Genomic DNA, 12,818 nt, shown 5'->3' with positions numbered 1-12,818 from the left:
GTACACAGGAGAGGTATAACAGAGAATGAAAAACAAGTAATCCACCAAATTAACGTTATTTAATGGATGTGTAATTTAAGAAACCTAGAAAAAATCAGAATTTAAACTAAAAAAGCCCCAAATCATACAAGTAGTTTGAAAAGTGAATGTGAATTTAGAAAAATTATGCCTATGTTGAAGGTTTCACAATTTAAACTGGGAACATTTTGATTTATTTTGAAGGTGGTAATGCAGATCCAAAACAAATTTGACAATCTAAGTTGTTTAATGTACCTTGAGGAAGGACTGTATTTTGCCCATATAGAGAATGCTTTTTACCCATAGAGTAAAATGTTATTTGAATGTAATGGAAACAGGATCAAAACACAACTATTTGAATGCAAGATCTACAACAAGGTATAACATTATCAAAGTTTATTGAAATCACGATTGCTTGTCAATATAGATAGTATTGCATTAAAATATATACCTTGGAAGATTTTCTACAAATACCACAATGATATTCACACCACGGTTACTTTAACAGTCAGCTGCTAAAACAACAGCTGAGAGGAAAGCTCATTTGACTTTTTCCACTTATAGAAAAGAGCGCAGAGGCCTTATCTCACTAGAAAACGTAACAGCTGCATCTTCCTTTAATCAATAAATGACTCATTTCTCTCTAACACATAACATCATAAAGGTCTAATGACTCAGACACAAGTTACTTGTGTGTCCGACTTATTCTAGATCATTCCTTACAAACAGTGCTCTAGCCAAAAAAAAAAGGAAAGAAAAAAACCAACCATATGAGGATATGAGGATTACAGTTAAGTACCTGGTGGAATTATATGTGCTAAACATTTAACGAAATTATAAGACATAAAAAATGAATATTTGGTACAGTATTGCTTTTTGTCAAAGTTACTAGTAACACAGCAATGACACAGCCGGTATGCCTAGATACAAAGTGTTCTGCATATTATGATATTTCTATTTTGCACAACATTAAACAAGTTATGGAAATTTGCTTTAAATATAATCACTATGGGAAAGTACATCGCTCTGTATAAACAAACAAATACTTTAACTTGAGCATCAAAGTATATACCACACACTGCCCTACATGGCAGAGCCTGTGTTGCTTTGGGGGGGTCCTCCTGCCCTGATGGGCTCCTGGGGGAAGCAGGGGCGGCTGGTCCTGCCAATCATATGCCTAAGAACCCCCAGGGTACAAATGTGTCAAAACCTGGGGCCAGCAAATCACAAAGGAGGATGAAAACGTGTGGGGTACACCATTTTGCATAATGGTGGCTGAAATAAAATGGCAGCTACCATGCATGTAGTGAGGAGGGACTTCAGGTCCTTATAACCTGACAGGACCAGGAGAGGGACCTCACTGGCCTTTGTACCATGTGACCAGAGGAAGGGCGGGACTTCTGGAGTTGCAGGAGGTAGGCCCCACCCCTTCAGATATGAGCTATAGGTTGTCCTCCCACTGCTTACAGAAACAATGCCATAAAGAAAAAGCTTTTACAGATATAAGGGGTTTGAATAATCTTTCCTTTATGACATATCCTGAGGCCATGTTATATAATATTCACCTGCTCTTTAGCCTTGGCATGTTCTTTCTCTGCTGCTCTGGTATTTCTAAATTATCTTCTACAGATCTCACCAGCCCAGTAAGAAATGAGCATCTTTCCCTGCTCAGGAACCAATGGTATGCCAACCTAAATCAGGTCAGTACTTCCCAGAGTCCCTGGAGTGTGAATCCGTCCTTGAGTTTCTCTATTGCAAGTCCTAGTTCTTCTGAAAAAACAGGCTCCCCATCGTGTTGCTTTTTCGAATGCAAGAGATATGAGAGAAAAGAAAATAAAACAGAAGGTAATTTTAAACTTGATTATCATATTTTAAGAACATGAATTTGACAATATGAAATAATATGTTCTTACCTTGTTTTCATCAGCAAAGTAAGCCTGCAAAAGAACGAACAAATACTTCACAACCTTGAGAAAAAAAAATACAGTCTAAAACCAAATCTCCTAAGAATTCCTTGGGGTCAAAGCTATATTTGGTAAGTTTTCTTCAACAAATCAGTCTGTATAGGTTTTATTTTTGTTTTATAAACAACCTGAAAGCTTTTCCTGTGTTTAAATAAGTAACAAAAGGGTTCTAACAGGAGTTAATGATTATGGTACTTTTCATTAAATGCCAGTCTTTAAATCTTCCATCATAATAAATGAAGATTTTTGAACTGTAACATTTTCATGTTCCATTTGTCACACTGACAAATACTTTATACGGAATAAACGTTAATACAAACGCAAGCTGACAGCGTCCTCCGTTTCTGCCTCACATGCAGCAGCATTTATTATTCAATTTCAAAAAAGTACTTAAAATATATAAGTAATATCAAAATTCAGTTAACAGCATAATCTAAGAAATAAACACAGAGTAACTGAACACTTAACTAAATTATTCTACTCTCAGAGATCTGGGAAAGAAATACAATCTTTCCCATTCTGTGTGTGGGGAAATTAAGACTCAAACTGTTCGGGAATAGATATATCTGAAAATAGCCACAGCTCTAGAAGTCTCTGGACCAGCAGGCTCTAGATCTTCATGTTTACCAAAAAGAGCCCAATCTTGCTTCGGCTTCCCCTATGGACTGGCAAGGGTCAGCAAAGGAAGCGTTTTCCTGCTCAACTGGATCTCAAGCTGTACAAACCTCTACACCTTCTAGTCATTTACAGCTTCCAGTTTTTGTTTTAGAATATGCAAAGCACAGTTAGCTAATCCAGGTGACAAAAGCACCCATAGAGCAAACAGAACCTACGTTTAAGGAAATGGTCTTCAACTGTGTTGAAGGCTGAATAAGACTGTGCAGAAACTAGCAGAAAAAAAGGCAAAAAGTGAGGAAAAAAGAGAGAAAGGAACAGGTAAGAGTTTATCTGCATCGATAATGATAGCAAAAGAAGAGAGTGGAAATAAGACTGGTGTTAGTATTGCTAGTTTACCAAATTTCAGAGAAGAATTAAGATATGTCAACTGTCAATGGCTCAAGGGTAGCACTTGCAAACATCTGCAGTCCACCTGTGCAGTCAATCACACACAGTCAATGTGGAAATTCCTAAAAGGAAGATCATCGAGCTCCTGGGCAATATAATGCACTTAGAAGTAAATTTTCCTGAAATACTCAGAGACAGACACTAATACGGTTTTGCAAACTGGTATTATCAGGAGTAAAAGGTTGCCAGAAGTGACTCAAAATTATTGTTTCCTTTCTAAAAATCTTTCAAGTTTGAATCTTAGGTGAGGGTTGAGCGTATAGATATCACCATTTATTAATCTGCTCCAAAATAAGGAAGACTTGTTTTAATACAATGTATTTGATTATATTATACTGCTGGTTTTCAAGTTATTCCTGATCCTAGTGTGTTGAAAAACTACATACAACTACTGCTTTAAATATCTAATACTATTTATTTTTAATAATAGTTTGTTCTAAAGTTAAAAATCCATACACAGAATAAAGTCCTATAGTAATCAGGATTTTGAACAAAAGGCATGTAGGTGTGTTTTAAATATAAAAAGTTCCATTGTACCTTATCTTTAATAGAGGATTACAGCTATATATTGCTTACAATTGAATAACTAAATAAGAATTATTTCATTTTTTAGTTTTCTCTGGAGCAGCTTACCACAAATGCATCTGTATATTCATCAGATTCTATTTCCACATCATCTTGAACATGCTCCACTGTAAGGTCTTCAAGAGGTTGAGGCTGCAAATTAAAGCATTGAAGTAAGTAAATCCATCTATCATTTTAATCTATATTAACACAATATTGTATCTAATTTAAAATAAATGAGCGGAGTACCTTTTCTTCCATTTCATAATCCACTCCAAATATAGGGTTAGCTGAATAAACTTTGTGAAGTGAATTAATTTCTTTCACTGCCTCCTGTAGTTTCTCCACGGGGTCTATTTTAAAACCAAGTACATATCCTCCACTCTATATAACAGAGTAAATAAAAGACATATATTTATTAGTGTTGCTTATTAAACAAATTTTTCCCCTTGATGGAGACTTGCAGTTTAATGATAGCAAATTTCAGCTTGCTGATAAAACATTATCTGTATTTTGGTATCATCTTATTTTCATTCTGCCACTAAACCCATGGATGAAATAAAAAACAATAACAATGTTATTCTATGAGGTAAATAAGCTTTTAACTGTTACCTTATTATATAAATGGAAACAAACTTCTTACACAGAAAAACAACAGTCAATAAGGGTGGGACAAATTCGGAAGTGATACTAATGATTTATTACTAGCTACTCAGCAAACGTTTAGTTTGTTAGATCTTGGATGTTGTTACTGAAGAAGCTTTCAGATACAGTTGGTTGAACTTTAAAATAAATCAGCATTAAAAGCATTTCTGATTAAGGTCAAATGGAAGAAAAATAATTTTGTCTCTTACAGCAAAAGAGATACACAAGTGACAAAGATTAAAAATAGTGATTAAGTATAGAAGTAATTAGATCCCAAAGATAATCTGTCAGAAGACACTGGTTTTAACAGTTATTTTAACTAGCCATACTGGCTTGTTGCTGCTTCCATTAGAGAAACCTGAACTCACAACAGCCATATTGACTTCAACATACAGACATTTTAAGCAGTGCAAAGAGGACTTTTAAAAAGTTCTGTTCAAAAGGGCACACAGGATAGTCTAAGTACCTTAGAAGTAGCCCTACAACATTTCAGAATTGTAGAACTATTATATATAAAAAAGCAACAATGAAAAAAGGCTATTAAAGCTTCTTACCTGCTGAGAACTCTCTATCACAAGTGCCAAGCCAAACTTTGAGTCCCTTACTTTTATTGAACGCTGAGAGTAAAGAGGTAAAAACTGTTTGTTAAAAAATTTAATAATTACTTGATAAAAATGTGCTTCTTCTCTTGTTCATATATATTTTTTTTACACTGTACTAATTACAATTACTGGTTCTGGAAGCTTGGCTACCAGCATTCCTTCACACTTACCATTACAAATCAGAACCAGTGAAACCTCAGGGAAAAATGTTTTTATGAGAAGTGGTAACAGTTAATTTCTGAACATTAGGTTCACAGGTCATTAATCTCAGTGTATGTAGCTGACACGAAGCATCATCATAAACAGTTTGAAAATTATAGATACAAGCCATTTTCAGCATCTGTACCTGCCCATGAAAGCCCCCAATTGATCTGGATGGAAATCTACCCTGTGGCTGACGCTGGTAAGGCAAAATTCGTCCCTGACTGTGGAACGTGAAGTACTAATTTTGGCGAGCTGAGAGTGTTAACTGAAGACTTGAACTTAGGCCACTTCATTCCGAAAATTATTGTTTTAGGATACTTACGATTTGTAGATAAGGTATGCTGACATTAAAGCTGTCATTCATATTTGCATGCCAAACTATCCTCACATTAGTAACAAAAAATGTTCCTAAATTTCCCTATTAAAGAAAAGGTATGTTAGAACTGCTTTGAAGTATGAAACCTTTTTTCCAAACACGATTACCGCTATCTGTTTAAACTAAAACAACTTCATATTTAATTCAGTAAAAGCCCAATTCATTACCATCAAAACCAGTTGAAATGCTTCTAATGATTGCAAGAAAGCAAGAAGCAATCTTCAAAGGATACAGCACTTGAGTGGTGAAAATAGCAGGGAGTACCTATTACTGCAGCAAAGCAGGATCAAATCACAGCACAGCAGACCTCATGGGACACGAAGCATCTGAGCGTGTTCTTAACTGTACAGATCTGGAATTGGTGTACCGCGTAAGTATAATGGCATGTGGGTTAAACTTAGGCAATTGTAGAGATGTGTGCCAAGGGAATGCAGAGGAAAGAACTTTTCAGCTTGTCAGGATGGATCCTATTTCCATTCTGGACTAAAATTGCACAGACAGAAATAACAGCTCCCATTTTGTTTCACGGCTCTGGGAAATACTTGCAACTAATGCCCTGTAAAATAATAGATATGTTTACTATTTTTTTCCTTAAGGTCTTCAATTTTTAAGACATGGATTCCTATTCCAATGTTTTCAATTTCCTGTAATTAAAAGACAATACAGTCTTACACTGTAGTCAAAGCCGCACGTAAACACACAAATATTCAGCAGAGCACTTTGGAAACGGTGTGATTGTCTTTCAGGATGACACAGAGCTTTACGCTCATAAATATACCATTTTAACAGGAGCTGTATGTCTAGTTCCTTGCATATTAACCAAGTCAAGTAGACTTCAGGTTGCCAAAAAGAGACTTTGTTGTACTGAGTAGCAAATATATGGGACCAACTTCTCCACATGCATCAGCTGATGGACTGAATTTAGGGTAATTCCTTTGAGGTTACAAAACTACAGCAGTAGAACTGCTTAATGAAAGCCAAAACATTTTAACTTTTCAGTAGTCAACATAGTTTCATTTTTCACTATACCTGGTCACTTGATAAATTCCAAACTCCATTGATTTTATCATATATTTGTTCTTGTGGTAATAATCTCAGTTGCTTGTTTTGAATCAATGCACTTCTCAGCTTTAGATCACGATACATTTTAGAAGTTTCATAAGCTCTGCAAAAAAATAAAAAATACACATTATCATTTCAGTGTCTTCTATTGTTTTTACTGTTTGTTTTAGCACCAATATGAAATGTTGTTTATTTTCAACTTTTGTTATCACCACGTTGCACAGAAATGAGAGTACTATTAAACCATTATATTTCAGCTTTCCTTAAGGATATTATCTTTAAACTTAAATGGGAGTTTTTTGACATCTGTTTTGATCTCCTGTATTGTGTACACTATTTCTTTATTTTCCTTAAGATAGTAATGTTCCAGCCTCTATTGCAAAGCCTAAGTCTTCTGCGTCTCATGTTATATGTAGTATGGACATCAGGAAACCTTTATTTTTCAGTGCCAGTTAAGTCACAAACATTCAACATACATATGTCAGTCTTCCATTGCTCTTCAATAGAGACATATGGTAACTTATTATGGACACATTCATTCAGATGACTTATTTTTAGGTGGGAAACATCCACAGTCAGAGTTTTGACCAGAGTTTTTCCTTTCCATTACATGGTCCAAAGTAATGGGAAATTATTAGAGACAGAAATTATAGATAGAAAATGCACACTGAAATTCACTCTTTTGTACTTTTATTTGTTCTGATAGCTTATACACACTAGGTGTATAAACTGTGATCAATGACTGGTATTAACAGATATTAATTTTCATTATTCACAGTTATCTACTAGAATTTGTGATCATTCTCTCCATTCTTGCATTCTCCTCTTTTGGTAAAGTTTTCTGAATGCTAAATTTGGGCAGTTATATACTCAGCCCATCAGCCGTACTAATTCCACATATTTAATTAACTGGATTTTGTAAATGAAGAAATACTATTTTAAGTTAGTTACCTGTGTACAGCAATAACTGAAGTGAAGAGTCTGGGACTCCCGGGGACAACATTGGTAAATATGAACTCAAACCGTGTATTGTTACATTTAGTCAATATATAGAGAGCTTCTGTCTGCCCTCGTAATTTCTGTAAGAAAAAAAAGAAATTTAACATTTTGACAATATCGTAGCTTGACTGTACAGGCGATAAATAATCTTGACATATTTTCTAAATTCTTGTTCTAAATAGTAGATCTGAAAGTTGTAATCCTGATTCTACCACTGATCCACTGCTGTCTTCAAATCTTCAAATGAACTCTTTTTTTTTTTTTTTTTTTTTTGGAAACTAGCAGTTCCATCAACAGTAGAACTAATGAAGCTTGGCTGCTATATATGTGCAACATCGTAACTGAAACAGAATTTTTGGCTTTTTTACCTTGGGAACCTATATAATCTCCCTGCTAGTTCTTTGCTGCAAGCTAAACAAATGGCTTCACAGTTCCATGTAATTCAGGCTATGTATTTGAGAGCTTTCTTGCACAAAACTGTGCCTCTCTAGACCTTTGTTAAATTTAGACACAAGGAACCAAGAGGTGCTGGCCTTACCTGGAGGGGAGCAAAATCACCAGACAGTGCGATTACAGGAGTTCTACTGCCTTAGGAAACTGATTAAAAACACAGTCCTACAGGAATGTAAAACTCTGTAAACTTTTAAAACTAAACTTTCATTACTACTCTATTACTGTTCTTGCAAGTAAATTTTCAGATTATTGTTGGTATAGTGCAATAAGCATAAACAATGAAATACAGCTTCATTTATTATTTTAAAAAGTATTTTTTGAAACTTACCGAGTTGGCAGTTCTTGTAGTTATATTTATAACGCAGTTGTAACCAACAGCTAAAAGTTAGGGGATGAAAGAAAAAAGAACAGTTTTGAGAACAAGAAAAAATAGACAAAATTGCACGTATAATATTGAATTTCGTCGCACAGCTTTGGATGCTATTTATGAGAATTACACATCATTGTTAATGGTCTGGGCCCTCATCACAAAATCAATGACTAGTTTAAGCTGGAAAGGACCTTAGTCCAATGCTCTTCTCAAAGCATGACCAGCTCCATTTGGCTGCTCAGACACTGTCCACTTCAGTTTTGAATACTTCCTAAGAAGGAGATTGCACAACCACTCCAGGAACCACAACCACTCCTGTTCCACTGTTTGACTGCCATCATTGTGAACGTTTTTCTTCTAATATCTAATCAGAATTTCCCTTGTTTCATGTTTGACTGTTGCCTCAAGAAGGTCTGTTTCATCATTATGTTGCCTGTAAATTTTACCTTTATAAATAAAATTTTCTACATGGATATAATATTTTGTAGAAGAGGAGCTAAGGCCATGACAAAGAAAAAAGCAGCAAAATGGAAGTATAAGTGGACAAGAAACAAAAATAAGAGGAAAAAACAATTATAAATTCCACTTTGCCTCTTCTGCTGTAGTGCTCTGATACAAAATAAGAACAGGAACAATCCCAGATGTTCTTTGTAAAACAAATGGATGTACTAAAATGGTGCTGAGCTAAATCTGAATGTCAATGACAACCCTGCTACTGGTACCAACAGTAGCACAGACTTGTTCCAAAAAAAAAGAACAAAAATCAAAGGACAACTAGAATTTGCTTTGGGAAGATTTTGCTTCTCCAAAAGCTCAGATGTGGCAGCAGTTATATACATAGCAATATTAAATTTTTATGGAATTAATACTTATGAAAATAACAGAAAAATACTATTTCCTATGTTGCTTATGAGAAATTGTCTAAAACTAAAAGAAACAGCAATGGTCGAAAGCAGCATCCAATATTTTTTTTGTCAATTTATTATCTTAATATAAGAAATAATACATTATCTTGAAAGCTAGAGAGTATTTCAAACTCTAAAAGCCACAGGTTAGACTTCCTTGAGTTTCTATAGGGCCGAACTACTCCATAAGTTTCTCTGTGATCTCCTCTAAAAAGGTCTATCCTCAAACTTAAATACACAAGCAAACTTTTTTTTTTAAATTTATAAATACACATGAAAGTAGCAGTGTGTGTAGGTGCACTTGTATGTGTGTGCATGTATGAGATAGCAAATGCAGAAAAGCAAGCAGGCTGAGGGCATAATTTTGTATACATTATGAACAGAATACACATTTTTCAATATTGACTAGCTTCTGGGGACAATACACTGGAAATAATTTGTGTACAAAGTAAGTGTGTCCTGCCTTGTTTATGCAAGTTGAATTAATTATGGGTAGACTGCTAGATACTCATATAGTTAAAATTAGAAGCTTATTCAGAACTTACAATAGTAAATTTGGAAAGGCAGGTACTTGTGGGGAATACAAACTATAGGACAGTCCAGAATGTGAACAAACAGGTGGCAACAAGAACAAGTGAAGCAAGGTATGAAGAAACTTTTGTTTCTTTCTAGAATAACAAATGAATCCTGCCCACACAGGCCAAATAAAAAATATGTTTGAAGTACTCTTCAACTTCTGCTTTGAGAAATGATTTAAGATTTTACTACAAATTATAGTAACAGTTCCTATATTAGAAATAGATTCATTAGTAACCATTTATTTCAGACTTTCCAGAACAGTAGAACTACACTTTACTGTTCTATACCTTAATCAATGTGATTGTGAAAGAATAGCTTGCTACCACAAAGGAAACACAAAATTTGTAGTAATTTTACAGGAGATGATACTCACAGAGATTGACTCTGGGCAGTGACAATGAGCGCCAAATAATCCGCAAATTTGTCACAAGCAGTCTACCTGGAAAAAAAGAGTGTAGATATTTTTAATCTGAATAACTGCTATTAAATTAAATGTTCCATTCTGTGGTACATAGTTACCTCTTGTTTTGAAACACCAGAATATTCCTTAACCTGACAGCAAAAAGAAGAAAAGCACAGGACATCCCCACCCCTGCCCTGAAAATCACTAAGCACTTTTTCTTTATTTTCGAATGCTAGGAGAAAAAATCCAGCAAGAAACAAATGAAACAACCTCTAAAATACACCAGCATTCCTCAAAACTAAACCAAGAACAGGTACTGATTTCCCATCCACCTGTCTAAGGTAAAAATGTGGAGACACGATCAGTGCAGAACTGCTCTGGGGAGGAGAAGGGGAAGGCAGTGAGTTAACTGTCGCAGCTGTCTTCACAAATAACCTCACCCCTTTATGTCACATGCAAATTTATTTGATTGTGTACCCTGTACAGCAGCACACCCAGCCCCAGGAAGGGTCACAGCATGCTGGCAGCTTAATGCCCTAGCATACTATATATATATATTCCTTACTGATTCAGTTTAAACCAGGTTAGGAAAAACTAAGCATTAAAGAGGATTACAGCAAAAGATCACCACAATGTTTATAAATGGATTATTCTTATAAGGCTTTAAATTCTAAACAAATTCTGAGACAAGATTATCACCTTCGTATAACTTTGATCAGGAGATCCTATTTGATAGTACTCCAACGGAGACAGATCTGTGAAACAGGCAGGATCTGTTTTCTGCAACAGACCATTGATATTGAGTTCAATGGAAACCCAACAAGGCTTTCAGGAACGTATACAGGTTAAATATTAGAAAGTCTACAGTTTCCCTCAGTATGTGATTACCTCTGTCTCCATTGTTTCCTTTGGTATCTTCAACAGACTCTAAGCAGTCTATAAGGACCTCTCCAGGTCTCATTTTCATTTGTCTAAAAGAAAAAAAATTACCTAATGAAAAATTTATTAGATTTCTCCTCCAAAAGAAGGCCATTTTTATTTCCCCACTTCACTTTTCTCTCTCCTTTTTTTTTTTTTTTTTTTGTGCAACATACAATGAAAAATCCATATACACACACATACACACAGATCAATATTATATACCTGAAATTGTTATCACTGCATCTGGCATATGAAAAATATTAATATCTTTATTATTAAATTAAAATAGTAAACAATTACATAGCAAGTGTAACCAAGCAAACTATACCCCAAAATAGGCAAAAGGTGTGTGAAAATGGGAGGGAAAACCCCAAAATTTGCACTCACATAATTTTTAACGGATGGAGTTCGTTGCCTCTTGCTGTAATTTTAGGTCATAAGGAGTGGAGTTAGGGTCAGGAAAGAACAGATGCCAGCAAAGGAAATATCATATGTATACACACATGTGAACTGCTCTGCTAAATTTTCCGCAAATGGTATGGTTTGGTGGGTTTTTTCGATTTTTTTTTTTTCTTGATTTAACTGCTCTAGCCACTTAATTACATAACAACAGATGTACTGTGAAGTTTTGCTATCTTTTAACTGCATTGTGTAAAGCAGCCGAAACTCTTTAGTGTATTGGCATGACAGAAAAAAAATGCATTACCAGGAGGGCAATTCCATTGGAGATCAGGATTGAGCCACTAGGTATGGACTCAGTAATACATCACCAGAACAGCACAAAATATATTATATAAGACATAGCAAGAATAGTAACATTAGCATTAAAGAAAATACATAAGAAGGCTCTGTCCACATGACAATTCTACAACAAAATAAACCAGAACTACTTAAACATTCAAAATACATTTTCACATTTCTAAAATTACTGCAGGCAGCACACTTGACGGAAGTGTCTGAGGGGCTGTTCTCAGTACAGCCAAAGGAGCGGGAGAGAGACAAGCATGGTAGTACACCTTCAAGCCTTCACCCTCAAAATCATCACCAACCAGCTGCTAATCTGTAGGTCCACATTACAAAAGCTACGCAGGTTTTTCCACAGAAACCAGAGCAGAAGTGTTATGTCTCAGGTGAGGCTTAGGGAGACTGGGGCCCAGAGGAGTGAGGCGGCAGCGTCTGCCCGGGAAGGACCAGACAGCCCCTCAGCTCCGTGTGTTTTCACGTCTCAGCGCCAGGCAACGCTACAGGTGGCTGGGGAAAGCACACCCTTCCCTCGGTCCTCCAGTGTGAAACCTGCGGTGTTTTTTCTTTTTAATTTTCTCTTATTTCACAGATTGGAAACGGTAACTAGACTCCGCCTACCAAAAACGCCCCAACCCCGCTCAGGCCCTTCCCCGCCCTGCCAAGTAAACGCGCTCCCCGCCCCGCCGCACGGGGAAGGCGCCCAGCATGCACCGCGCCACGAATGGCGACACCGCTCAGCCTACGGACAGGCGCCGGTCCGGTCCGAGAGCCCCGCTGTGAGGAGCGGGCAGGCCCAGGACACTCACTGCGGGGAGATGTCGAAGCGGACATCTCTGTCCTCCCACAGCACGTCCAGCACCCCGCTCATGGCTGCCAGCCGCCGCCCGCTGCACCCTCTGCCGAGTGCGCGCGCCGCCCTGGCAACAGGGGTGGAGCCTCACGCC

The 12,818-nt window shown here is 36.4% G+C and overlaps 1 protein-coding gene across 2 annotated transcripts; it reads right to left on the bottom strand.

Moving 5' to 3' along the window:
- Positions 1-399: 399 nt before the first annotated feature.
- Positions 400-12,818, bottom strand: BBS5 (Bardet-Biedl syndrome 5). 2 transcript variants are annotated; one of them, XM_065841147.2, is made up of 12 exons: positions 12,681-12,818; positions 11,098-11,180; positions 10,180-10,245; positions 8,281-8,330; positions 7,452-7,579; positions 6,468-6,603; positions 5,385-5,480; positions 4,811-4,873; positions 3,861-3,995; positions 3,681-3,764; positions 1,932-1,955; positions 400-1,816 (listed from the first exon to the last, which is right to left on the bottom strand). In XM_065841147.2, exons 1-12 carry the CDS (start codon positions 12,740-12,742, stop codon positions 1,715-1,717), a joined length of 1,029 nt encoding a protein of 342 aa, XP_065697219.1. In that variant the 5' UTR covers positions 12,743-12,818; the 3' UTR covers positions 400-1,714. The 2 variants fall into 2 exon arrangements, with proteins under 2 accessions (XP_065697219.1, XP_071667132.1); XM_071811031.1 differs by lacking the exon at positions 5,385-5,480.

The sequence above is a fragment of the Patagioenas fasciata genome, chromosome 7 (assembly GCF_037038585.1).
Source record: "Patagioenas fasciata isolate bPatFas1 chromosome 7, bPatFas1.hap1, whole genome shotgun sequence".
In the NCBI taxonomy this organism is placed as follows: Eukaryota; Metazoa; Chordata; class Aves; order Columbiformes; family Columbidae; genus Patagioenas; species Patagioenas fasciata.
Note: the sequence above shows the minus strand (reverse complement) of the source record. Positions and strands in the feature narration are given on the sequence as shown.